The 27,935-nt window shown below is 33.5% G+C and overlaps 1 protein-coding gene and 1 pseudogene across 3 annotated transcripts in view; both read left to right on the top strand.

Moving 5' to 3' along the window:
* LOC145248881 (transmembrane protein 192-like) overlaps positions 1-27,935 on the top strand; it is a 101,367-nt gene that overhangs the window by 70,820 nt on the left and 2,612 nt on the right. For all 3 annotated transcript variants that reach the window (XM_080110641.1, XM_080110640.1, XM_080110639.1), the window contains 4 exons: positions 9,704-9,841; positions 13,804-14,029; positions 17,104-17,262; positions 19,575-19,683. In XM_080110641.1, coding sequence (XP_079966767.1) covers positions 9,704-9,841; positions 13,804-14,029; positions 17,104-17,262; positions 19,575-19,683 — 632 coding nt within the window. The remainder of the gene's footprint in view (positions 1-9,703; positions 9,842-13,803; positions 14,030-17,103; positions 17,263-19,574; positions 19,684-27,935) is intronic.
* On the top strand, positions 21,316-21,487 carry LOC145249151 (U2 spliceosomal RNA; annotated as a pseudogene).

Here is a 27,935-nt window from a genome sequence, read left to right as displayed (position 1 = left end):
AAATTTATATTATATATACTAGCAGGCTGCCCAGGATTGCCTGGTTGTAAAATATGCTTAAATATATTTTTATTAATGCAGATTTCCAATTTATATTATATTGGACCCAATATATAGTAATGATTTTAAAGTTTAAAAAAAAATAAAATGACTAGTGCCACTACCAAGAATCGAAACCAAAACGTTTAGCTTACAATTTACTTCTTCCTTTGACGTTCATGCCTGAGCTATGAAGACAGGTTTGCCACAAGGCTAAAAATTAAAAACGTGAACCAATAGCTATTACGTTACATAGGCATATTCGTAGTGCCATCGTTTGACCTTCACCTGACAAACTCCACTTTTTTCTTAATTTTCACATTTTGCACAGATTTTTCCCTGGCTAAAACCCAAATATAAAGTTTCACATGGATTTGAATACCCTATATATTTTCATGTCAGACCAAAAACTGAAAGGAGTTTGGTAGGAAGAATTTTTTAAACACACACACACACACATATATATATATATATATATATATATATATAGTCATCCACATACAGTACTGCTTCGCTGTTTCACAGCTCATCAGTGCGGCTAGACGAGCAACTACCTCAAGCCAGGATTGGAACCCGACCGCCCAAACGGCAGTCAGAGCTTCTAACTGTTGCGCAATTTGGCGGCTGCTGCTGCTGTGCTGGCAGTGAATTAATGTTTTGACATTGTCCAAATACCTAAGCTCAGTTTGTTTACACAAAGAGCATTGCTTAATATGCTAATGGTAATTTGTATCTCCCTTTTCAATATGCTCAACCCAATAAGAGGTTTGTGTTTACTATGACCTTTTATGCAAGTATAAATCATGTAGAATATCTGCATGAATATAATTAGTACACGTAATAGTTAACTAAAAATGATCATCCAATCGAAAAAAACTAATAGGGAAATTATTAAAATGAATGTTTAAAAGAATATGCAAATTAGCTAAATCTTTTGCAGATGAATGCAATTCCACGACTTATATATATATATATATATATATATATATATATATATATATATATATATATATATATTTTTTTTTTTAATTAAATAGAAAAAGGGTTTTAATATATCTATATACACACACAAAAACATTATTATAGGAGTATGGATATGGACTGCTCAATTAGGTTAGCACATAATATATTTACAAATATATAGTGTATATTATACGATTGTTCTGATTACCCATTCGTACCTGAGGTTTCTTTGGTAATAATTGTCTGGATATTACCCGTTCAACAGTGTCTGGACTGACTGCATATCTCGACTAGGTAGAAACACTTATGCCTCAGAAACTACTTATGGAGATGACTAATTAGCACATAATTGCATGATACATATTTTTATTTGACGATATGAGTATGTTTTGGAATTCCCCCTCGAAGATGACCAAATTAGTAGAAAAATAAAGTTTCTGGTATTAAGTTTTGGGACGTTTCATGTACATTATATAGATTGACTTGCAAAAGTTATCAAAAAGAAAAGAATGATCAGTAAACTTTAAAAAACCTAATTTCATTCAGTGACCTGTAAAAACTTAGTCATACACACGCACACTCGTACACATGCTGACATTCTCACACCCACGCACACACTTAACATCAGTCACATGCACGTATACACACACGCACCCATGCACTTGTTTACAAACATGCACGCACACACCTACTTTGACTCTCAGTCACAAGCACACACATGCACCTACGCTTATATTAAACATGTACTTTTTATTTGTACATAGCGATTTAGGTATCGCTTCATAATCATGTTTTATTCAACTAGTTATAGATGACAAGAGACTTTATCAGGCAATTTTGCTTTTTCAAAAGTTCAGTCCTTAACCAAATCAAACAAATGAATAAAAAGTATATTTTGCTCTACATTTTATTGGGCACTCTTGTATAAACCTTGTTATTCATTCTCTGAATATTAACTTGCAATAATTATATATAATATGCGGTGTAAACAATCATGAATTACATTAGGGGAAATACTCTGATAGTTCAACTTTTGTTTTTTCTATAGTTTTCAAAACATTGTATTACACGTTTTGAGAAAGATATTTTACATGTTAAGGGTGTGAATTCCATATCGGAACGTTGATTTAATTTGAATAAAATAAAATATGCATCAAATGCGCTTGAAAGCCAAATCACAACGTAATATTAGGAAAATAAACAAATATTTTACTTGTTTTGAAATTTATTACATAAATGTTTCAGAGCTAAACTCTATCTTCAATGTGTTTTCTTTTTTTTTCTTTCTCTCCATGTTGTAAAGTTTGAGAAAGAAAAGTAAAGAGCCGCGCATTGTATCTCAGCGGTTGTATTTTGAAATGTTGGAACAGTGCGTAGGCAACTCAAGAATAACGTCAAGGGTGTGAATTCCATATCGAAACGTTGATTTAATTCTCGCGTTGCCTACACACAAACAAGTAAAATATTACGTTGTGATTTGGCTTTCAAGCACACTTGGTGCGTATTTTATTATTTTACACGTGTATTTCATATCAAATGAATTATTTCAAATAGGAATCAAAGTAACACCTTAATTATTTTTGAATAGTTATACTTAAAAAAAAAAAAAAAACATAGCTCAGTTAATCCAGTTACAACCATAATTAAATTGTTTTAAGTATCCACTTGTTCTCAATTACACTTTTTTTTTTTTTTTTTTTTTTTTTTTCTTAGTTTGAGATGCTGGATAGAAATATGGTCCAAAAGTTTGAAAACAATTTTTTTTTTTTTTTTTTTTTTTTTTTTCAGGATTTAGGTCTTTGCTTTGCAATGCATTTGTGCTTAAAAAAAAAAAGGGATTTTCTTTTTTGCTTTTGCACTGAATAATACAATAGGATGGTTTCGCAAATAATAACTGCTGCAAAATCAACCAAATCCAAAGCTGGTGGTGGTCAGTCGGGTACTTTTTCTTTAAGCTTTCACTTCTATTTAAGCAAGTCATGGGCAAACTGCGAGGCTTTCGGAATGGCATGCCAAATTTTGCAACGAAGAAAACGTTCTTTTTAAATCTTCTTCACATTGGTTTTTTTTTTTTTTCATATTCAAATAAATCAATGGAAAAACGATCTTTTTATTTTCATGTAAATTTGTATTTTATATAAACTTTTAAATGACAAATGATCAAAGTGTAGTATCTGTTCTGTTCTCAGTCAGGAGAAATCCGAAATCCTCCTATGGTAATTTTACTTTGTCTCAGAGTGCTCATTTTTGTTTGCCCTCATGAGGAGGTATATAAGGATGCATGAGAATTGTCAAATTTTTAAACGTGCATCTACAATTTAAAGAAAACATTTCGTGATGGCCGTGAAGCTGCCAGAATGTCACATTCCTCCAAAACGGTAAGAATTGGCAATAAGCACCAGAAGTTCAAATGTGGAGTGCATGGGGATGTGTAATTTGAAGATGCAAACATGAAGAACCCACCATGTTTGGAGGATTGAAGAGAATTTGTTGGGAGCAGATGGAGACTAAATTTGTGAAATCATCATGCGTTCATGATCAGCGAAAGGAAATTTTTGTCTTTTAAATAAGTTTTCATACTTACCACCGAGGAATTCTGTTTCATCAAATTTATCAAAGCATGAGTAGAGAAATAGAACTTCGTATATTACACTATTCAAGTCGCCATGAAGTTTTTCTCGTGGACTAGGTCATTTTTCAATTTTTAGGTTATATGGCTCGTCATACCATTTTTCTGTGTCCAAATTTAATGGGAATTCAAAATACTGCCAAAATACAAAATCTGGCCTAGTTTTAGAGATTTTCTAGCATTTTCAAAATGTCAGATCGATAAATTGAGAATTAGTATTTTGACCAGTTTCCCCCGAACATAATAAAACCATAGTCCTTGTACTGTTTTACTAGTAACCTGAAATTGGCAATAAGAGCCTTTTTTAAAAGGGCTGAAAGATTTACTGATTATTAAATTCAGAAATAACATGTGCATCATACAGATGGCAAACAAAAAAGTCACTTTACAAAGAAAAACTGTTAATCAAGCAGTGTATGACAATCTCATCCCTGGCAATGTTATACTGTTGCATGATATATGCTTCGATTTTGAAGCCAGTGAAGCATCACTTAAGAGTTTCTGGATATGATGAACAGATTTCTGGTTGTAGTTGTTCTCGCCAACCCATTTCATAATCGGTTTATCTCTCTGCCCAGAGAAGTGTTGTAAGTATGTTGGAACTTCTGCCAGGGTTATTATCTGGGCAGGAAACCAATTGCAAACATGCTTCACCTGTACAACATCACCTGGTTGAAACGCACAACGATCATCCTGCTCTCCATTTTCATCCTCATCAATTTCATCATCAGAGACATCATTTTGGCCATCATCGGCACACAACTTATTCTCTTCATGTTCATCCTCAGATTCATCAGTTTCCTCCTCTTGGATACTTTTTTCGGTTTCTGGATGTTGCTTTTGGTTAGGGATTTACATTCGTTTTTGCATTCCTCACAAACACTATTAAGTGGACAATTAGTGCAAGTAAATTCAGTGAGTGTTAAGTTCTTATTAACTAGTCTGTTAGGCCATTATCCCTGAAACCTTACAGTACTCTCTAGATTTCTTTTTTAAGCGTCAGAATTTCTCAGCAACAAAATGATCAAATTTTTTGGTAGATAATTTTATTCCACTCAGGATAGTGTCCAATATGTCACGAACACTACACACCCCGTGATCATTTCCCAACATTCATCGTATGAATACGCACTTAACAATTGATCCAATACTGTCTGATGCACTCTTTGCCTCGTCTGACTCAAGTTGAATGTCACTGTTTTAATGTTGAAGAAATATGAAGCCAGTCTGCAACTACGAAACCAGACTTAAATTGCACCACATCCATCACTGAACTCTATCCACTTGGTGATTGGAGGTCACAACTTTTCACGTAAGATCTCGGACATCTGTTGTTCAATCTGTTGAACTTGTTGATGCGACAGTCATTTTATTTGTTGAATAAGCCAAGGAGGTTGGATTCTCCTTGTAAACGACTTACATGTTCATTTGATTCTCTTCTATAGTAATTGTTGCTCTGGAGTCCAAATTGTTCCTGGCTTGAATGTGAGCATCCCATTGCACATGTGCAGTGTAGATGTGCAGTCTTGGTGTTGCACATATCCTGAAGTTTCACCAATGCATCCTGTGCTGTTATACCAGTCTTTTTTACATTGTCATGAGCGTTCTATCGACTGGTTATCAAATTATGCCCAATAATTCGGGCGTGTCATTGTACTGTCAGACTGTGGGATATATTGTTCATCAATATTGACTGAAGCAGGCTGTTCCAACAGCAAGCCAAACCAATATTTCAGAAGGTGTGTGATATCATTGTCTGAAGGATCTATGACATTGTTCTTCAATTTTGAATTTGTCTCTCTGTCAAGTTTCCTCTCCCATTAATGATTTGAGTTCTTGTGTTATTGAACCTGTAAATTTAACTCTGCCCAAGTAAGATTCACAAATTGTCAACATTGAACAACAAAAAATTGAAATGTTGCATTGTCTGTACAACGTTGCTTTTGAATTGCTTTTTTCACCAACATGTTCGTTTGAAGAATCATCCAGATTATCTTAGTTGTGCTATTCAGACTGCGGTCGTTTTTGTTCATCCGAGGCAATTGCAGCAGTATCCATTTCACTCGCATCTTCAATATCAGAATTATCATTGAATTTGAATCTTTTTTGATCACTCAAATCAGCAGTGTTCTTCTTACGTCGTTCCCACAGGGTTTTTGCAACTTTGGCGTGAATTGCAGAGACAGCTTTAGTACGATGACGCGCTTGTGTACTGTATGGATCACCTTTCATTGTGTTTGTCATGGCTGCTTCCCCACTGATGGGTGGCCTCTCAGGTTTTGACGATGCAGGTTCATTTTATGTTTTGTGGTGTTTCGATGAGGATGCTCGATCAGTATCACTTGCATGTTCTGTGGTTTTGGTTGGTGGTGGAAGAGCTTTGGAGATATTCTCCCTCATCTTGGCTAGATGGTATTCAGCCTTCTTAGACATACTGCTGTAGCCTCTCTGCACTTGGTTTACCCTTCTTAACTTGGTTTTGTTTTTTGAATGGCATTTTGCTGATCTAAAAAAAAAAAAAAAAAAAGTAAAATATTTTAAGCATAAGCAAATCAAAATGTTCTCTACTGCATCAAAACAAATTATACCAGATTCTGTTGTAATAGATGTTTACTGAACTATTACAACTCCATTATCAAATATAAAATTAATGTTGAGCCTTTACGTCATGAAAGCTGAAGACAACCTCTATCAAAAATTGATATGTGAAGTCTTTAAAAGTCCTTCCTGTGGCATGAATCAGGGATTATTTAATTCAGTGCACTTGTGCAACTTAATTGATTCCATTGAACTGCATGATATTTGAATGTGAACTACCATCAAAATTTTTGATAATGTTGTACCACAACAACAGCATGTATTAAAGAAAACAATTCAACTATATATGTTATTTTAATTGGAATTCATTGAGATGAGTATTATTTATATTTATTTATTGCGGACTATTATTCTCATCCTTTAATTAGTTGTTTCACAACATTTCGGCCAACTATTCCTCTGGCCTTCATCAGGTGGTAACCGCGACGGATAGGAACTCTGAATCTCCTGACTGCAATCTCAGCAATCACTGCCATCCGTAGTTGTCTCACCACGTTTTGGCCAAGTAAGCCTCTGGCCGGCTTTGGGTAGGATTGAAACCGCTATCTTCAGACAATGCTCATCTGGAACTGTAGAGATTCAGTTGCGCCATGGGCCCTGAAGGGTGATCACGGATGGATTTTTTGATCTTATAAATCCACGTTTATTTATCTGATCTTCCATGGTCGTGTCCGTACCGAATGGTATATATATATTATTTTAATTGGAATTCATTGAGATGAGTTTTATATTAATTTATTTAGTGCAGACTATTATGAAAACCAAAACGTGGTGAGACAACAAACCAAACCAAAACTTTTTTTTTTTTTTTTTTTTTTTTTTTTTTTTTTTTTGCTAATTTTTCACACAAATGGTGCTCAAGCTTGAAAAATGTTAGAAGTAGGTAAACCGTATATGATTTTGAAAGCTCAACTTATTGGCTACAGATCTATCTACATACCTAGGTCTGTGCTTGTGCAGGGTGGCTAAAATAATTTTGGCTTCACGTGAGAAAATCTTCTTCATGGAGACTTGAATAGTGTAATGCGTAGGTATTACGTTGGCAATACGGACATGTGTAAGAAATGAAAAGGTTAAAATCGAAAACATTTTATATTCGTTTGTAAACAAACTGTATAGACAGTAAATGACACATCTTACGCCTACATGGTACATGACCATAAAATAAAGATATGCACTGGAAAAAATAAAGACTAAACTATTTTTATAATTGAAACATTTTAAGTCGCTTTTCATTAATTTTTTTTTTTTTTTTTCTGTGGGGTGGGGTGGGGGGGGTCTTGTTTTTTTTGGGGGGGGTTCTTTTATTGGGAGGGGGTTGTTTTTTTTATTGGGGAGGGGGCTGTTTTTCTTTGGTACAATCAGATTATGTAATCAATCAAATGATATGAAAATGTGCAATTATTCATTTTTTTTTAAAAAATTTTTTATCACATTTTCTCTTTTCACTCGCACACCATCCATTTCTGCTTATCATTTTTTCTTCACCTGACAAAAGTTCAGGTGCTATTTTTAAATCAACTGCACAACCTTTTCTCACCTGTAGATTATGATTACGTAATAAGGTCAACCTCTTAAAGTTAGCAGGTATCATCAAGTGAAACAATATTTTCTCTTAAAAAGAAAATAAAAAAAATGTATATAAAGTCTAAAGAATTCTATTTTTAACATACTAATTAAACCCAACCTACTTTCCTTACGATCACTATTACCTTTGTAACGTTTCCATACACAAAAAAAAACCTTCAGTGAAAGGCCAGCAAATAGAAAGTACATAAGCTTTTCACAAACATGCATTTGTGCACATGTAGGTTAATCCATTAATGAAAATCTTTTATGGCTATGTTGTGCAGTTGTTGCTAGTCTTCTTTTTTTCGTTGCTTTTTCCCTGTGTGCTGTTCTTTGTATTATTGTCATCTAGTGGCTGTCGATTGGCTGTTCAACTTGGACGAATAAACCTCTTGCATGGAACAATGAAGGCAGTTTTAAAGGTTTTATTAGAGAGAAAAGGGAAGACCAAAATACATTTCTTGTAAAAGAAAGGCTAACATTAATTCCTTGTTTTAATTCTTTTGAAAAATGGTTGATGGACGGACAGTGTTGAAATATTCATGTAGATTCTTACGTTGTGTAGGCATGTCATTGTGTGGCTTCTTTGCCACCTCCAAATTGTTTGAAACCGTGTTCCAATCCTCGAACATGATGTGATCCAATAAGTCGTGTTTATTGGTTTGTCGTAGAGACGTTTCTGGAATGGTTGTTTTATTCTATTCGAACCAGCGGAATGCATGCTGTCTTTGTGCAATGGTAGCTGCACAATCTGTAGTGAACCATGGGGGTGAGTGGGGCTTGTTATAATACTTCTGTGGGAATATGTGCTTCAATGCTCGCTTTGCACCATTCAGTTCAGTAAGATATAAGAAACTATGCCAAACTAATTATTAGGCAGTAAATAAGATTCAATAAAGGTTGTGATTTCAAAGTTATTTGTATTTTGCCTTGTTTGCATTGGAATATTAGTTCGCTTTTAATATTAACTAAATTCTTACTTTGTGGGTCAGTTATTATCTTAACTGACTCAGATAAACCTGGGCGACAGAATTTGGATCCTGAGGTATAAGAATTAGATTTACTGATAATTTCCTATTTGAGAAAGGGTTGCTCTTAGATCTTTTTTTTTTTTTTTTTTTTTTTTTTTTTAAATAATAGTCGTTAAGGATGTTTCCCTGTTTAGCATCTGCATTTTATATTGTTAAATGATGACATGTGGTTTGAAATTCTCCACTTAATTAAAGTGGAGAGAAGAATTTTGCATTCTTTGAAACTCCACGAAATAAGGATATATTAATTATCTTTTGAGGTGTTCTGTCAAAATAAATTTGACTTGTAAATTTTAATTTACGATTTTCACTTCTGCTTCTTATATATATATGCATATAATTTTAAATGGTGACATTATTTATAATTAATGGTTCCCATAGTGTATTAAATTGTATATCAGGCTTAGGTGATTGTCACCTAGCCTATCCGCTGCCACTTTGAATCGTCTAACTCTCCAACATTCTTCTTTGTCTATAAGTTTTACTTTGTCTCATAATGATAAATGGTTTCTGTTTTTTTCCTTTCCGTATATACTCGAGCATACCCGACTTTTTGTAATCCATGTATTACAGCTTTCTGGTGTTCTTCTAACCTTACTTTTAGTGGGTGACCATTGTATATTTTCTAACCTTGTCCATTAGCATATGACCTAAATCCATATGTATACACAAGCGACACAAAAAACGTTTAACCTATAACTTTTAATTAGCACATACGCAGAAAAAATGGGGATGGTCGACTTACACCAGGTCAAGGTCAGTGTTTATTTTTTTATTTTTGACTTCTAAACACTTTTTTTTTTTTTTTTTTTTTTTTTTCAAATTTATTTCATGTTCAATCTAACATTCTTTCTTTCCATTTTTCTTTCTGCAGGGTCATTATTTTGGTCCTGATGTATCCACAGAAGCCGACGGCATGACTGACCGGTTAAATTTATTCACAGATGCGATGGAACCACCATATCGCACAATCAAAACGCTTTGGACTGCATTTGCTCAAATTGGAATATTGGTAACCATTGAAAAAAAATTTTTTTTTTTTATACGTTATGAGCATTACTTAAATTGAGAACTTTTTAATTTTATATATTGCTGAGATTGCCTGTAGTTTATTTCTGAAACGGGGAGTTCTTATGGTTCGGTATTTTGAGGACCACTCTTATAGAACAGTATTTCGCAAGTGGTCTGGTGTTTCTATTTTTAGAGGACAAACAAGTTATTGACATCAATATTGCCATCAAAACATTCAAACACAAATAGGCGGGGTACATAATCAGACAACATGACAACAGATGGTCCATCAGGACAACAGAATAATGGACACTTTTGTGAACATAAGAGGCCAAAGGGAAGACCAATGACAGTGGATAGTTTGGGACGGATAGATGGCAAAAGTTCAGGGAGGGGCTCCTCATTGAGTGATAAAACCCTTATTGATATTGTCTGCATCAATGTTTATATTTTATCTTTATCCTTCAGTTTTATTAGTCATTCATGATAGTGTCCCTCAAGAGCAAATATCGGGTCAATTACTCACATATTGAGCACGAGGGACGTTCCTAAAGTAATGGCTCCTATTTTTTATTCCGCTTAAATGAATTAGAGGGGATTGCAAATTCTATTGTCATGATGACTGAACTTATGCATTCATGACCTGAAAGTTTCATCTTTCTATTGCAGATATTGATGGTGTGAGACTCTAAGAAAGCAACACCTGTCATGGACATGTGTCAGAATCAAAGATGCATCATTGAATTTCCCCATACAGAGAAAAATTGAGCTAATCAACGTTAACCAACACCTGTTGAATGTTTACTAAGTCAATGCAGTTGATGTCAGCACAGTTAAGGGATCAGTTCATCGATTTCAGTGGTAACTGATGTGACAAAGTGCGCTCTGGACTTTTATGACTGCGGCATCAAAAGAGGCTGGCAAAACTGTATTGAATTGTGGCTATGTAGAAAATAAATTCTGGAGCACAAGAAGTTACTTGTTTATTTTTTATTTTATTTATTTTATTTTTTTACATGGAGATCACCACTTATCAAGGCCCGGAAGCCACTCAGGGATAAGGGTTATTGCGAGTACAGTAATCAATGGGATAGTATCATAATAATTGTCAGCATTGGAGATTCAACAAAGTATCTTACTTAAGGAGGCGGTTTGTCAGGAATTTGTTGATGTTGGACTTGAAGACATCCAAGTTGTAGTCAGGTGGGAAACGGGCAATCGGAAGAGAGTTCCACAGTCGTGCACTTCTAAGAAAGAAGCTCTGCTCATGGAATCTACGCTTGGATTTAGGCACAGATAAAGAGTGGGGAAAATTAATGACAGTGGATTCAGCCAGACGGGTGTTTTTCGTGAAAGATTGGCGAGAGGGGACCAGAGATTGGAGCTCAGATGAGCACTTGCCATGAAAATTAATAAAACAAAGACAGGATCGCAACGTTTCTTCTGTGGGAGAGAGGCTGCAGGGAAGAGAAAAGGGCATCCCCCACTAAGCCACAAAGTCTATTTTGTACTCTGTCAAGGCAGGATAGGCTGTTTTTAGCAGCTCCTGCCCAAATGTAGCAGCAGTACTCCATCTTTGAACGTACTTGGTTTTTATACAGATAGAGAATTGCATCAGTAGTGAGATATCTTCTGGAGCGGTAGAAGGATCCCACCATCCTCCTAGCGACCTTGGCAATAGACCTGTACTCTCATCTTTGTAGTTCTTTTAATGTTTTAGTTTTTGAGTAAAAAAAAAAAAATAGGAGACCTTACTTTTGGAACAACACACACACACATATATATATATATATATATATATATATATATGTAATACTAGCCCGGGTGTTTGGAGGTCTGTGAAAAAAAAAAAAAAGTGATAGTAGGCAGGCTCTAACTCGTACCGCGAAGGAGGAAAAGAATGTGAAAGAAAAAAAAATGACGACTTTGCTGTTGCGCGCATCACCAAACCAGAAATGATGTGGGTTTAAATTAAGACTAGTCAATCATAAAGAAGGAATGACTTTCAAAAATATTGATGAAAAAAGCGGCCCCTCCCTAATAGAAAAGTGCTCAGTTGAGGGTGAAGGAATTAATATTTTTTGCCAATTTTTCGATATTTGTCGCCCGAAGGGTCAAGCTTCACTATACAGATTTCATGAAAATCTATTGCATCTATTGATAGTTTTAGGCAGACATAAAAACATAAATACATACAAAAATACATAAAGGCAGGCAGGCGGTCGGTCGGGCGAGATTTATATAATAGATGAGTGTATGCACTGTTTGAAATTATGAAAAGATTATGCTTCATTATACTTTCTTTTATGAAAACTTTACAGTTTAGGACTTTTAAAATTTTTTGCTTCACTTTACTGTTTGGTTTCATGTTTCTTTCATATACAGACATGTGTTGGACAGCTTTTATAAATTAGGTTCCAAATGAATCTAATTTTGGTCAAGAGTTTATTTATCCCTCTTTCTCTCAAACCCAGGCTCGTCACTAGGGCCATGACAACAGAATATTCTTTTCATTGTTTTGACTCTCTAGTTTATATCCAACACAGTTAATCAACCAAGAACCACATCATTGTACATAAAAGCATATAAGGTATCAACAGATACACACTCGAGAGTCAAAACAATTAAAAGAATATGCTGTTGTCCTAGCCGTAACCATCACTTCATCTCATGTTTACTTTGGCTTTCTCCTGCGACCTCAACTGTTCTACATCTATTAAGCCAAGAACTTCCGTCCAATCCTTCAATTTTACCATACCAATGAAATCTTGTTTGGCGCACATTTCCCTAATCTTTCACTGGAATCACATCTAAGCCTGTTTCTAAGACTTTCAGTACACATCCAGGTTCTCATTCTTATGTTGTCTTTCCGTATAATGTATATCGTTGACTTTTATTGGCCAGGTTTCACTTCCATGCATCATTACGTAGTGCATACATGCCATGTGTTTAATGTGTGCTGGTTAATAATGGCAGTAAGTTTACTGAACTTAGACCTGATTCTTGCAACCACAGTAAAACCTGCTCCAGCCTGTTCTCCAATGGTATCGCCATGGTAACCAAACTTCTGGAAAACCTATGTTCGCCATCCAAATTTACTTTCTCCACATCTGAGTTCTCATCCATTGTCTTGTCTTATGTTTCTTAGAAACAAACATGATTGTAGTATTGGCATCAGATAAACAAATGTTACAAATAGAAATTCACTGAAATTACAGGTAGATTTAGAGATGACTTCAAAGAGATATATGCAAATTAGTTTACCTTTATGAAATCGCTCGCATATCCATGACTGAATATATTAAGAAGTTCCTTTTTTTTTTTTTTTTTTTTTTTTTTTTAATGCATTTTAAATAGAAAAAGTAGGCTTTTAATCCCAATGTCACTGCAACAAAAACCAAATAAAAAATGAACTTTATAGGCATATAGATTAACCTATCTACAGAATTAAACTTGACAACTTTGGCATGAGTAATCCGTGTAATATAGAACATCTTTTATATTAATTTATTTTTATTTCCTACTATCATTCTCATCTTTATTAGTTTTTCACAACGTTTCGGCCAACTGTTCCTCTGGCCTTTGTCAGGTGGTAACCGCAACGGATAAGAACTTCGAATTTCCTGACTGCATTCTCAGCAATCACTGCCATCCGTAGTTGTTGTCGTCTCATCACGTTTTTTGCCAAGTAAACCTCTGGCACACTTTGAGTAGGATTGAAACCGCTATCTTCAGACAATGTCCATTTGGAACCGTAGAGATTCAACGTCGTGAAAAACAACCAATAAAGATGAAAACAACATCTAATAAAGATGAGAATGATAGTCCGAAATAAAAATAAGTTAATATATATAATGCTCATCTCAAAAATGAATTTCAATTGAGGAACAGTATATATCTTTTATATTGCGTATATATTTTATTTTTATAATTATTTTTAATACTTTTTATTTCTCTTTTCAGATGACCTTATGTTTGATTTCGTCCCTTGTTCCGTCATTATGTGTGTCGTGTTATCCAGATCCTGTGTCGATAATCGTTTATTCTTACGTTGCCGCCTGGTTTGCCATGTTCTCCATCAACATCTACATTTACCTACAACATTATCACATCTACATTTCCGGTTATTTTGAATTTTCACGTCAGACTCTCTTCATCCGACACATACCTTTTATCATCTTTACAATTGGTGAGTTGTTGGCTTTGTTCATCTCTGTGCCTGCAAACAATTTTCTTGCTTGTTAAACCGTAAAGATAATCTAATCAATAACGTTTATTACCTGTGGATGAAGTATAAATCTGAACCAGAAATGAGTGAAAGTAATGCCTAAAATAAAAGTACACCATTGGGTTATTTATTATTTGGATTATATATATATATATATATATATATATATATATATATATATACATATAATTTTTTTTTTTTTTTTTTTTTTTTTTTGTACTTCGTAGTCACCACTTATAAAGGCCTGAAGGCAACTCGAGGATAAGAGTTAATGAATATAAGGTGGTAGTGTAGTAAGCGTTAATGGTGTAGATTGGGTAAAATTTGATTATTTAAGGGGACGGTTCAACAAGAATTTGTTTACATTGGATTTGAAGGCTATGTTGTATTCAACCAGGAAGCAGGCCAGCAGAACAGTGTTCCACAAGCAGGCAGTTCTGGAAAAGCTTTGTTCATGGAATGCGTTTATATTTAGATACGGAGAGTGGGGGTAATCGTATATAGTGACTGTATTTGTTGTGAAAGTTTGACAGGGGAGACCATAGACTGGAGTTCAGTTGAACACTTGCCATGAAAATACCGATAGAGTTGACAGATTTGCAATGTCTCTTCTGTGGGAAAGAGGTTGCAGGGAGGAGAAAAGGGCATCACCTGCTAGGTTTCGAAGCCGGTTTTGAACTCTATCAAAATAGGATAGAGCACGCCAAGCAGCTCCTGCCCAGATGTAGCAACAGTACTCCATTTTAGGGCATACCTGTCTCTTATAGAGGAATACATCCGCAATGAGATACCTTCTAGAGCGGTAGAATGAGCCAACCATTTTCAAGCAATCTTAGTAACAGATTTGGTGTACGGGTTCGATTTCATATCAGGAGTGAAGATCAGTTTTAGAAGCTTGTCAAGACATAGAGCTTCCCCAAGACGAGAGCCATTAATTTCAATTTAAACTACTGTTCTCCTCTTAATGTTATTGTCACATTTTGGTCTGACCATTAAACCTTCTTCAGGTTTATCTTGCCCAACTCGGCAATCTTTCTGTCGAACTCTGGTATTAAATAAAACGTTCCGTTCAAAATTCTGTACAGATTCTTGAGTTCAACAGAAAGATTCCAGAGTTAAGCAAGATACATCTGAAGAACGTCAGAGATTACATCAGACAAAACATAAGAATGTATCACTTAGAGGCAACTATGATCAATGGTTCTGATTTTTGGAGTTGGGGATTGATAACTTGTAGTATTTGGATTGGACTACTGTTCTTGAGTGTTATTTTCACCATGTTTCAGCTGATGTAACCTTCGACCTTCTTCAGGTGTATCTTGTCAAACTCTGAATTTCAAATGGAGCTCTTTATTTAATCCACAGAGGTAGCATACTCCTGTACCATCAGCCATAACCAGGTAGAAGTCACAGGTTACTTGCAATTGTATTTTGAATATTGTCTTCAGTAGAGATTAAACCTTCAATAGAAGAGAGTTGCTTACAACTGAATTTTACCAAGTACTTTATCCATTATGCCACGGGTCCTTGCATAGATTTCAGAGCTCTACAAGATGAACCTGAAGAAGTTCAAAGGTTGCATCAGCCAAAATGTGAAAATAATGCTCAAAATGAGAATTGTGGTATGAATAATCCAAACAGAATTATCAAAAATCTACGTGATCGGTTTTCGGCCAGAAATTTGGCTGTTAAGGGGTCAAAGTTCAACGATTTAACCTTTTGAGAACTCTACCAAACTCCTCCGACAATTTTGGGTCTAAGCCCTTGAAATTTTAGATATATGTTCCTTGGACATGGATCTAACTTAATAACTTGATTTGAGCCCAAACAAATGTTAAGGGGTCATAATAGGGGTCAAGGTTTAAAAAAAATTGACCTTTTTTTTTCTTTTTTTTTTTGCTCAGCATACATCTCCAAACACCCGGGCAACACTGGGCATCCATGCTAGATTAAATATAAGACTGCTGTGTCCAGCAGTTCATTGATTATATGTACTTGTTAAGCCACAGTCACTGTTTCTGCTGTCTCTGATGTTTGAAAACATTTCGTTTTTTTTTTATCAGAAACAATTAATTTTAGTTTGTCTTGTTATAACATTTTCACATTCTTCCTTTTTAACGTCTGTCGAGTTTAAATTTTACATTGGGTAATCTGCATGTATTTCATGTAGATATTCCTGACTAAAGCAGATTTCATATACACCCTCTTAGTAGATTGCCAGTTGGTCCAGGACTGCTCACTGGGTATTTGCAGTTTAACCTACATATCTGACAGCTGTTCCCTATCTGCCATCTTGGTCCAATTGACTGGAGATAGTTGCTCCATATTAATAAAAAAGAAAAACTTTTCATTTAGGAGGCAAATTTTCTCGTTAGTGGAGGAAAGCAAATCAGCATAATTTATCACTTGTAAACCAAAGTGTTAATAATTTTTTTTTTTTTTTTTTTTTTTTTTTTTTTTTTAAATTTTTTTTTTAATCCCATCCCCCAACGTACGATGAACCACTAAAAAAAAATGCACTGGCTTCTTATTTGGTGATTTGTCTTTTTAATATTATGCACAAGGGTTATTCCGAAAGTAATGCATCCTATTTTTAATTGTATAAAAAAAAAAAAAAAAAAAAGTTGAAGAGCTATGAACACTGGAGTGGTACCATTAAAATGCGCAACCTTTTGTGCTCCAGAATTTATTTTTGTACATAGTCACTATTCTTGAAGTGCTTTTAGTCGGCAGTGGCATGATAGCCGTGCATGGGCATGTTTCAGTTTCAGAAGTTGAGTCATCAGAACCATGCAATTTGCAATCTTTTCTGATCCATTCAAGTAGAATAAAAATTTTTTTTTTTTTTTAAATAGGAGGCATTACTTTTTGAACGCCTCTTGTAGTTTAAGAGGATTACCATTACTGTCGACTTCTGGCTATATAGCATTCAGAAAAGGCACCTTTCATTAAAGGAAATTTTTTTTTTTTTTTGCAGCAAACTCAGTTTTACTTATACAAAAAAAATGGCTTTTTTTTTTTTTTTTTTTTTTCAGGTGCCATAATTATGATGATGATAGTACAGATCTTTACACAGATTGATTGTATACCCAGCACAAAGGCGCACTGTGGTCCTTTGAAACCTTCCTATTACCTTGAAGCCTTGAATTTTCTCGAGTCTCTTGTGGCTGCTGTCTGGCTTGTAAAATATACATGTAAGTAATGAGAATTCGCATCTTTAAGAGAATTTAAAATTTGAAACAATGTCTTTGAAACCATGTTAAGATTCAAATATTTTATTAAAAATCATTAAATTTTTTGCTTTAAACTTTTAAAACTTGACTTTTTTAAACAAAAAAATATGGAATGATTTTTAATAAAATATTTGTCTTGATGTGGTTTCAAAGAAATTTTGTTTATGCAAATTCTAATATTTCAGGAACAAATCTCGTTTGTACTCTTTTTTTTTTTTTTTTTTTTTTTTTTTCCTCAAATTTTGGAAAGAATTATTTTTTGTAAACTAAGGTCATTGGTAAGAAAGATTTGCAACACAACTGTTTAATAAGACTTTATACTTTGGTATTGATCTAAGCTCCATTTTTTTTTTTTTTTTTTTTTTTTTTTATATATATATATATATATATATATATATAAATTGCATACTTTCAATTTTGATGATAGTTAAAATTGTCTGCTCCTTATTGATTTCCAGTTTCTGCTGTCCATTTGATTTGGACTCGATAATTAGACATGGTCAAACTGACAAGAAAAATTCATTAAAATGAAAGCCCTTCCCCCATATTATCTGAGAGGAAGATAATTTATTATAAAGGGTGATATCTTATTTGTCACTGTCATTCCAGAAAATGGGAGTCTTAAATTTCTAAATAAAATACCTGTATGCACTGTATTTAAAAGTTATTTGTTTTCTTTTTAAACTGCTTTTTCACCATAAACAAAGCACAGTGAGACTTGGATGTACTATTTTGGAAAAAATTTGCAGGGATACTATGTAGGGAGTTGAGCAGCAAGATGTCTGTTCACATTCCACAAACTTCTGCATGTCTACAGTCAAAGAAGCAGGGACAAAAGAGGGAATTCGAAAGTTTAGCAGTTCAAGTGAAGAAACTATTTGAGTAAAAGTTTTTCAGCATCTAAGGATCCCTACAGTGTAGGGGTGGGATTTTGCTGTTTGCAGAGTTTTTAAGATGAGAGAGTGCAAGGACTTGGAGTTTCTCAACACTTTCCATTAAAAGGCTTGTAAAATAGGCACAGGGATGCAAAATTTTTGAAAAACATTGGCTAACTTGTTTATAAAGAAACCAAAATGCATTCTGATTATGTAGACTTGGAAGACGTATATAAAATTCTCAAACCTGCTGTGCAAACAAATACATATATAAATAGAATTAAATTAAAAATTACTGTTCGTTTGACAAAACTATTAAAATAAAATTATTATGGGATGATTTATTTTTTTAAATGTAAAGTAATAAGTTCTTTGATTTGTGCTTCTTTATATTGCTTATTAAACTGCTTTTTTTTTTTTATAAATTTACTGGCATTATCTAAGTCTTTTCAATTTTAACTTTTATAAATATTATTTTGAAAGTTAAATTTAACTTATAGTATCATGTGGTTATAAAATTATTAATGAAAACAAGTTATTATATAAATATATTTTGAAGATACACTTCATCATCAGTATGTCTTTTTTTTTTTTTTGCCATGTTGTTGTTGGAGCATAGAATCAGTAGACGACCGTTTGTTGTTTTTACGGTAGTCTTTTCAAATGTCGGAACGGTGTGTTGGTCACGCGAAATTCACGTTAGGGTTTGTGTTCCTTGATAGAAGGGCTGGTTGAATTTGAATAAAATAAATACGTATTAGATGTGTTTGGCTTCAAATGTACACAAAACCTAACGTTTTTTTGTTTTAATCTTTATAAAATGATTGCATTGCTTCTAAAACGTTTAATAAATGAGGAATTGCTAAGAATGTTGAAGCCAGAAATGACTATCTGTGCTCCCCTATTTTTTTTTTTTTTTTTTTTTTTTTTTAAATAGTTAAAAAAAAAAACATATTGGCTAACTTATTTACAAAGAAACTGAAATGCATTCTGGAAGGTTAAATTTTGTAATCAGTTTTTGGTTATACATACATGTGACGAAAATCATATTCTAAAAAATCATGTAAATTGATAAAGTAGTTTTATTTTTAAATAAGAAAATCGAATTTTATAAGTGTTAAGACTAACTTACTCACTGTTTTGAAAAAATCAAAACAAATCTCAAACAGAAATAAAGGGAGATAATAAAAATTCATACTTACTAGATTAATGTGATAATACCTATGAAGTCACGATTAATCACTTAAAAAATGATTCTTTATAAAAATAAAATTACTTGATTGTCTTTATTGTCCTCATCAATATTGATACTTTAATTTATACAACGTTTAGACGTGTATGCCCACCATTGCCTTTCGTTTTGATGAGAAACCCTCATGATTTTCTATTTATTTCAAGATAAAGTGATTCATTTCAATCAAGCCAAAAATCTTCCTGACACAATTGAAGAAGATAATGTACCAAGTAGTGCCCCTTACTCTCGTGATGTTCAGGACATTGGAGAACGGTATGTATTAACAACTTTTTTTTTTCTTTTCGCATTCTTCTTGGACTTTTAGGGCTAAAAAAAAAAAACATGCCTTTTTGGAACTCTTTTTTTCATATTACATATTATGTGGCCCTTTTACCAAGCCTCATGTTGTTGGTCCCCGATTTATCGGAGAGGGACCCATGTTTTCAGTTGCTTCCGTGCGTCGATTAGTTTTTCCTGAAATTTTGCCATAAATTATATTTGATTAAATAGATGTGCGCAGTAAAAAAAAATCATTTTTTACAAAAATTTCCGTTGTGCCCCCAGGGGCTCAAGAGGTCAAAAATGCTCCAAAGTGGCTGAAAATGATACATTTTGCCCCATAACTTTTGATCCATCCATTAGATTTTTTTATTTATTTATTTTTTTTTTTTAAAACTTGGCCAAAATTCTGGTTGGCATCCCCGGGGACTTTCAGTGCTAAAAAGGCCTCTTTTTGTGGCTCTTTTTTCATATTTCTTGACAAAAACTAGATATATCTGACTATATAGTGGTTTTTCACGGTGGTCAACTCAAATATACATGGTCCTGGATATGACCTAAAACTATATCCGATGGTGAGGCCCCACCTTGCGGGCCTTGGGGAGTGTGGAGCCACCCTTTAATTGCCATTGCTCCCAGGTCCATTCTGACCCGGAGTGGTAGTACCTGTTAGCATCCCAACTATGGGTTAAACAGAATCCGACTTAAAAAAAACAAATATACTCCATTAAAAATCGTTCCTCAGAATTAGATTTGGCATTAAATAACCTGAAAAAGGTTGATATGCCGTAAAACAACCAACCAACCAACCAAATATACATGTGTTAAGGCCTGAAACTGCACCATTATCTATTTACACTGGGATTCGGTATCTCCAGGGGCTCAAAAGAGGTTAAAAATGCCCCCAAATGGCCAAGAATGACCCTTTTGCCCCATAGTGTTTGATCCATCCATTAGATTTTCCTGAAACTTGGCCAAAATGTAGAAGCTATTGTTCTTGATATAAATTCAGTATGGGTGACCCTGGCAGAATTCTGGTTCGCATTCCTCTGGGACTTTTAGGACTAAAAAAACATGCCTTTTTGGAGCTCTTTTTTCATATTACCCAAGAACTTGATATGTATACTTATATAGTAGTTTTTCATGGTTCTGAATTCAAATATACATGTCTTTAAGGTGTGAAACTGCATCATTTGTCCGTTTTCACTGCAATTCAGCATTCCCGGGATCACAAATGCCCCAAAATTGCAAAAAAAAAAAAAGACACTTTTTACCCCATAACTTTTGCTCCATCCATTAGATTTTTCTGAAACTTGGAGAAAATGTGAAGGCAATGTTGGCCCTTCATACTTCTCACATTCATCATTTCTTCATTATTTTTTATGGCGTCATCTCACACGCATGCAGCTTGTTTAACCAGTAAATGATTCCATGTTGTGATTCAGTTTGAAAACATAGCTTGTTCATCAAACATTTTTTAGTCACGTGCAAGCGACTCTATAAGTCACTCCGTCAGTCAGTCGGTCGGTTGGTTGGTCTGTCGGTCTGTCCGTAACACTTTTGTGCTTGGCCTTTTTGGTTAAGATCAAAGGTCTGTTGTTAATACATGCTGTTATTAGCTTTTTAAGCTTTCCTTGGCCTTTTGGCCAAGATCAAAGCGTAGTATCTGTTCTTACATGCTGTACTTATGTTTGTAACTGTGATATAAAGTGGGGGATCATTTTCTGTATTAATTTAATGTAAAATGATCACCCACTTTACAACCAATTACTCTTAAAGACATTCAAGTTGTTCTCCAGATCATTCAAGTTGTTTTTGAAGGATTCCAGTTATTTTTTAAGCATTCAAGTCATTCTTTAGGTCATTCAATTCATCCTTAAGTTCATTAAAGTCATTCGAAGTCATTTACTTTTTATTTAAGTCATTTCAGCCCATTTTTCGGTCATTTTAGAATTTCATGTCAATCCTACATTCACGCATTCATTCGTTACACGAGAGCACGCGACTAATGGCTATTGGCCTTGTTTAAATGGAAACAAATGTGACATTAGTATGAAGTGGGTGACTATCACTTGATATGTCTGTCACTGGTTTTTTTACCATGTCAGCAGAATTGGTATTGTACAGTTTAATCAAGACATTATAAAATGAAAATATCGAAAGAAAAGTTTAAATTGTACGTAGTCATTATGAAATGAAGTTCTCCGAAAAAAAGAAATTTCACTTAATTTTATCAAGTAGTTTTTTTTTTTACAGCAGAAAAAAAAACAATTTGATACCGAGCAAAAGGGAGGGAGTGTTGGCACTTTACATTGAGTTATCTCCCTGTGGCATGTTCAAAAAATTCAAAGGTCTATCTTCAACATGCTTTTTTTTTTTTTTACTGTAAAAAAAAAAAAAAACTACTCGATCAAATTAAGTGAAATTTTTTGTTTCAGATCTTCAATCCAAAACAGATCTGTAAAATATAACCTTTTTTTTTTTTTTTTTTTTTTTTTTTTTTTTTTTTTTTTTTCTCGATATTTTCATTTTTTAATGTCTTGATTAAACTGTACAAGTGCCGCAGAATTAATTACTTTGCCTTTCATTACTTAACGTACACGGGGCATGCCTCCTATTTTTATTCTGTCCAAATGCAATCAGGGAGAATTGCAAATTTCATTATGATGATTGAACTTATGCATTTATAACCTAAAAGTTTCATCTCTGTTCCCAATATTGCCAGTGTGAGACTAAGAAAACAATCCTTGTCATGGATGTGTCAGAAGCAGAGCTGAGTCATTGAAATTCCTAGAAAAAGTGCATTGAGAATGATGGTGACTATATAGAAAATAAATTCTGGAGCACAAAAGAGCGCTTGTTTTAATGGTACCAGTCCAATCTTCATATCACTTCAACTTTTTTGAGATGAAAAAGAAATAGGAGGCTTTATTTTATTTTTTTTTTTTTTTAATGAACTTCATAATAAACACCTTAAATTAAAAAAATGTAAATGTTTGATATGCAATTTACTTCATTTAATGTTAGACGCGTATGCACGCATGAATCTTAATTTTTTTTTTTAAGTTACTGACATGAGGAACACACTATAATTTTGCAACCTATTTCTCTCAATGCATAAGCATTGACTGTGGGTAGGTTTAATGGAGAATCAATTGTGTTGATACCAGCTCTGTCCTTGTGGAATTGAGCACCATTTTGGTAGACTTTTAAATATTTTTAAAATTTAACGTTGATTTGATTGGTTCAGCAATTTTCACATTTTATTTTGTGTTAGTTCTTGGCTTTGTAATAGAATTCTGATTTTGTTTTGTAAATCCCCAAAATGTGGATTTCTGTTTCGATCACTGGAGACTCATAAACACGAGTTCTCAGCTTTTTAGTCAAAATCTGCCGGGTGTGTTTAGATAGACTGACACACAGATTTTATTGTTTGAAAAAAAAAATATATGGAAAAGAATTATATTTATTTCCTTAATCCATGGATTTTCGATAATGGCTTATATCATCAGAAGAAAATGTAGTTAGCATTTTCCTCTGATATGAGCCATTATTGAAAATAATTCTTGATTTGAATATATTTTTAATCCACAGAATTTAACCATAATTCCTACATTTATATTTGCACTATTTTATATGTTAAGCTTTCCTATTTGGCTGGGATCAATTTGAAAATATTTCACTATATTTGATAAGATAATAAATCATTTGATTATCAAATCTCTGATTGAGATTGTCGGACTGACTTCCTCATCTTGGTTGTCATTGTCACTACGTTTCGGCCGTTTTGCCCCCCGGCCTTCATCAGGTGTTTTGTATCGAACTGGGGAACCGTTTGTTAGGAGTCTCGAACCCAACCCTTTATTATTATTATTATTATGAGACTCCTAACAAACGGTTCCCCAGTTCGATACAAAACACCTGATGAAGGCCGGAGGGCAAAACGGCCGAAACGTTGTGACAATAACAACCAAGATGAGGAAGTCGGTCCGACAATCCCAATCAATGAAAACACCTCATCTCCAAAATAGAGACAATTACTATCAAATCTGTGATTTAAATCCTATATATATATATATATAACAATAGAAAATTAGATTCTGGTCATATTTTTATTCATTATTAAAGAGATCCTCTTTATGGTCAGTTTTGTCAGCACTCAATCAAGGTTTCGATGTTATGGACTGGTTATGACATGTTAAGGCAAACAATGTTTCTTGGTTCAAAAAGGAATAGAAAAAAAGTAAAAAAAACAAATGAAAAATTTGATCTGTCCAGAACTTTGTATTAGGTTTCAAACATATTACTGATACAGAATACGCTGAAAGAGCAATAACAACTAAAGGGCGTTGTATAAAATACATTTCTTTATTAGCTGAGGATATGATGAAAAAACACGAAATAAGAAGGGTCAAGGGGGGGGTAAAATTTCAGAGTGGATATAGATTTTTGGAATAACAAAGATGCAAAGATTTCCAAATATTAGTCTGAAGGAAACAAATGTTCTGACTTTAGGAAAGTAATCACTTTGGAGAGGAATGAAGTCCTAAACACAATATAGGCCTGAGGAAACAATGTTCTTGAAATGACTGGGACAAATTTTGGGGGAATTGGAATAACTTAATGTTACTTAGATAAGATTCATTGTGGTTGATTCGAAAATTGACATTCCTTTTGATCAAGGGGAAGAGATAAAATGTTTATAGATGTGTTGCTGGAAGAATGAATGCCTTTTCTTGAATTTTGGTTAGTCATTGGTTGAAATTTTTTTGTGTGTGTTGACAATATTCAGAGGATTTACAAACGACCTTGATACAGTTCTTTCCAGTAAAACCGCGTTTATCGAATGAAATCTTAATTTTTTTTTCTCCAACATTTTAAAAGGTCGTAGATATGACCTTGAACTATATCTGATGGTGAGGCCCCAGTTTGCGGGCTTTGGGGAGTGTGTAGCCACCCTTTAATTGCTATTGCTCCCAGGTCCACTCTGACCCAGAGTGGTAGTACCTGTTAGTGTCCCAACTATGGGTTAAATAGAAACCGACTTGGTAAAAAAAAAAATATATTAAAAAATTTATCTTCAAAATCACTGAATTTGACATTAAATAACCTGAAAAGGGTTGATATGCCATAAAACAATCAACTAACAGTTTAATATATAGGCAATGACAAGAGGACCTGCTGATTTCATGTGATGCTGACCATTAATGCACACTGGATTTTCAATGGTTACTTTTTGGGTTAATGAATAAGGTCATGATGTCCTCCATTTTTAGAAGCTTGTTGATACAAGTGTAAATGTTAATGCAGATCTCATGTCGTTGAACACTGTTAAAGCAGTAATATCTTGAAACTTTTAGGTATGAGCCAAAAGGTTTTAATCACTTTTCCTTTATAAACTGAGAAGGTGATATTTTATGGTAATTAGATAGTAATATGGTACTTTGTCAAGGATGGAGGGGGAAGGTTTCTATTTTTTAAAGGGAAAGTTTAATCATGGGATTGAACTATAACAATCCTATTTCAAAATTCTAAGTATGACATTATATATATATATGAGAGAGACAGAATAAATGACAAAAAGTTATATTCCAAAATTCATAATGTTGACCATCTTATTTATTCCTTTAATTCAGTTGACTTATACAATTCTTGATGAGTAAAAAATAAAACTGGATAATTACTAGTCCTCGCACGAAAGAGCAGGACACACAATGTTTTAAATAATAATAATAATAATAGAATAACAATAACAAAGACTTTCGCTGGCGAGGACTACTATTGACCGTAATCAGTTATACAGTCCTTTTGAAATTTTCATCTCAATTTTTCTCGTTATGTACTGAATATTTGTTAATGAAACCTGTATGAAATATGTTCCTTATTAAATTTTAAAGATTTTCTATTCTGAAAGAAGTTTAAAACAATTTAATCTAAAAAAGTTATTTTAAAGTTTTTGTTAAAAAAATCCAGATTTTCTCATTATTCAGACCTGTATTACAAAGAGGGGGTTGCAAAAAATGAGTTGTGGTGTAAGGAGAAATACAAACTGAAATAGAGGAGTTTTAAAATATTATCTTAAAAAGATAAGATACGAGTTAGAAAAGCATTTCATCCAAGGCACTTTTATAAATTTAAAGATAAATTTAACATTATCTTTCATCTTGCAATTAATGATATAGATATAAAATTTTCAATGATTTTTTTTTTTTTTTTTTTAAAGTGCAACAGAATGTACATTACATAAAATAAAGCCAAGGTAATTTTTTAATTCAATTTAAATTAAATTTTTATACCTTACTTTGTAAAATTTGTAAAAGTGCACTTTGAAGATAAATTTCAAATTGAATCTTGTACCTTTAATTATAAAGACTATAGTAAAAACATTTTTAACAATTTTCATGCCTTGGATGAAATACTTTTCTAACTGGTGTGTGTGTGTATATATATATATATATATATATATTGTTCACACTAAACAAAGCACATAACCACTTAGATGTAAGGAGTTACTATTTAGAACCATGTCTACTGGAGACAATGTTGGAGATGAGCAAGATGTTTGTTCACATTATATTTAAACTTCTGCATATTACTACAGTCAGAAATAAGGGAATTCCAAAGACTAGTAATCTGGGAGAAACTATAAGAGTAAGAGGCTTTCTGGCATCTTGGGACCTTGACAGTGGATTTTCACCGAGCAAAAAGACAATTGTATCCAAGATGCTTGAAAAACAACAAAACTCATATTTTAAAGTTCTATATGCAGTTTTATTACTAAATAAATGAATGTTTATTTTCATAGATCACAAAAATTCATAAAAAATGTATAATTTTCCTTAAACATATCATTCTAAAATAGATCACAAAAGTAAAATCAGAATAAAAAAAAATGAAAAATAAGATACAAAAAAATTCTATTAAGAAAAAAAAAATGTGCTAAAATTAACATCTAATTTTAAAACCCCAGAATTGACATGCTATTATTTTAAGTGGAAATTATTGCCACTATATTTTTGGGACCCAGGTTTTCCTTTATAATTGCTAATCAATATAAAAAAAAATATTTGCATTAAAGAATTCTGCCTTTTTACTGCAAAAAAATTTTTTAATCCAAATGTTTTGAGTTTACTTTAAAGATATTTTTGTATTAGTATAAATCTTGAAAGTGTAAATCTTTAATGATGCAATCAATTTTGTAGGATTTCATGTTTTTTGTTAAGTTATCCTTAGGTGTTATGTTTAAAATTTAAAGATACAAAGATTACATTTTTACAATTTACCAGATATATCAGGTTGACAAGTTCTTGCAATTTTTTAACTTAAATTCAGATGAACACACCTTGGCTCAAACAAATATTTATTAATCAAAATAAGCACCATCAGAATCAACACACTTTTGCCAAGACAAAACCTGTGTATTTATGCCAGTAACGTAAAAATCTTGCGGTCTGATATCGCTGAAGTCGCTGAAGGTGTTTTTGATATCTCTTAGGTTTTTGAAATATTTCTCGCATAGAAAGTTGAGATGCTTGAAAAAGGAGTAGTCGGTAGGTGAGAAGTTTGGAGAGTATGGCAGATGGAGCAGTTTCATAGCCCAATTATTTCAACTTTTGCGGGGTTGGTTTAGCAACGTGTGGTTGGGGCATTGTTGTGGAGGAGAATTTGGTCTTTTTCTTTTTTTTTTTTTTTTTTTTTTTTTTTTTTTTTTTTTTTTACATGGTGGTCACCACTTATCAAGGCCTGGAAGCCACTCAGGGATAAGGGTTATTGCAAGTACAGTACGTTAGTGGAGATTTGATGAAGTGTTTACTTAAGGGGGCGATTCATTAGGAATTTGTTAACGTTGGACTTGAAAACATCCAAGTTGTAGTCAGATGGGAAGCAGGCAGACGGAACAGTTCCACAGGCGTGCAGTTCTAAGAAAGAAGCTTTGTTCATGGAATCCACGTTTTGATTTAGGCACAGATAAAGAGTGGGGGAAATTTTTCACAGTCGATTCAGCTAGACAGGTGTTTTTCGTGAAAGATTGGCGAGGGGGGGACCAGAGATTGGAGTTCAGACGAGCACCTGCCATGGAAATAATGATTCCATGCCCATGGCGATCTTGGGGGTCAGATTTAGCTGTTAGAGTATCCGTTAATTATGAACTCATCTAGGGAAGTGGTCGGCCCTATTCCAGTTTCACTTAGAAAGAATATGTCCGGTTTTGTCTTCTGTAATTGGGTTTCAACCTCTGGAAGGTT

The sequence above is a fragment of the Euprymna scolopes genome, chromosome 27 (assembly GCF_053919585.1).
Source record: "Euprymna scolopes isolate OS-2025 chromosome 27, ASM5391958v1, whole genome shotgun sequence".
NCBI lineage: Eukaryota > Metazoa > Mollusca > Cephalopoda > Sepiida > Sepiolidae > Euprymna > Euprymna scolopes.
The sequence above is the reverse complement of the archived record's forward strand: the minus strand, read 5'-3'. Positions and strand labels throughout refer to the sequence as shown.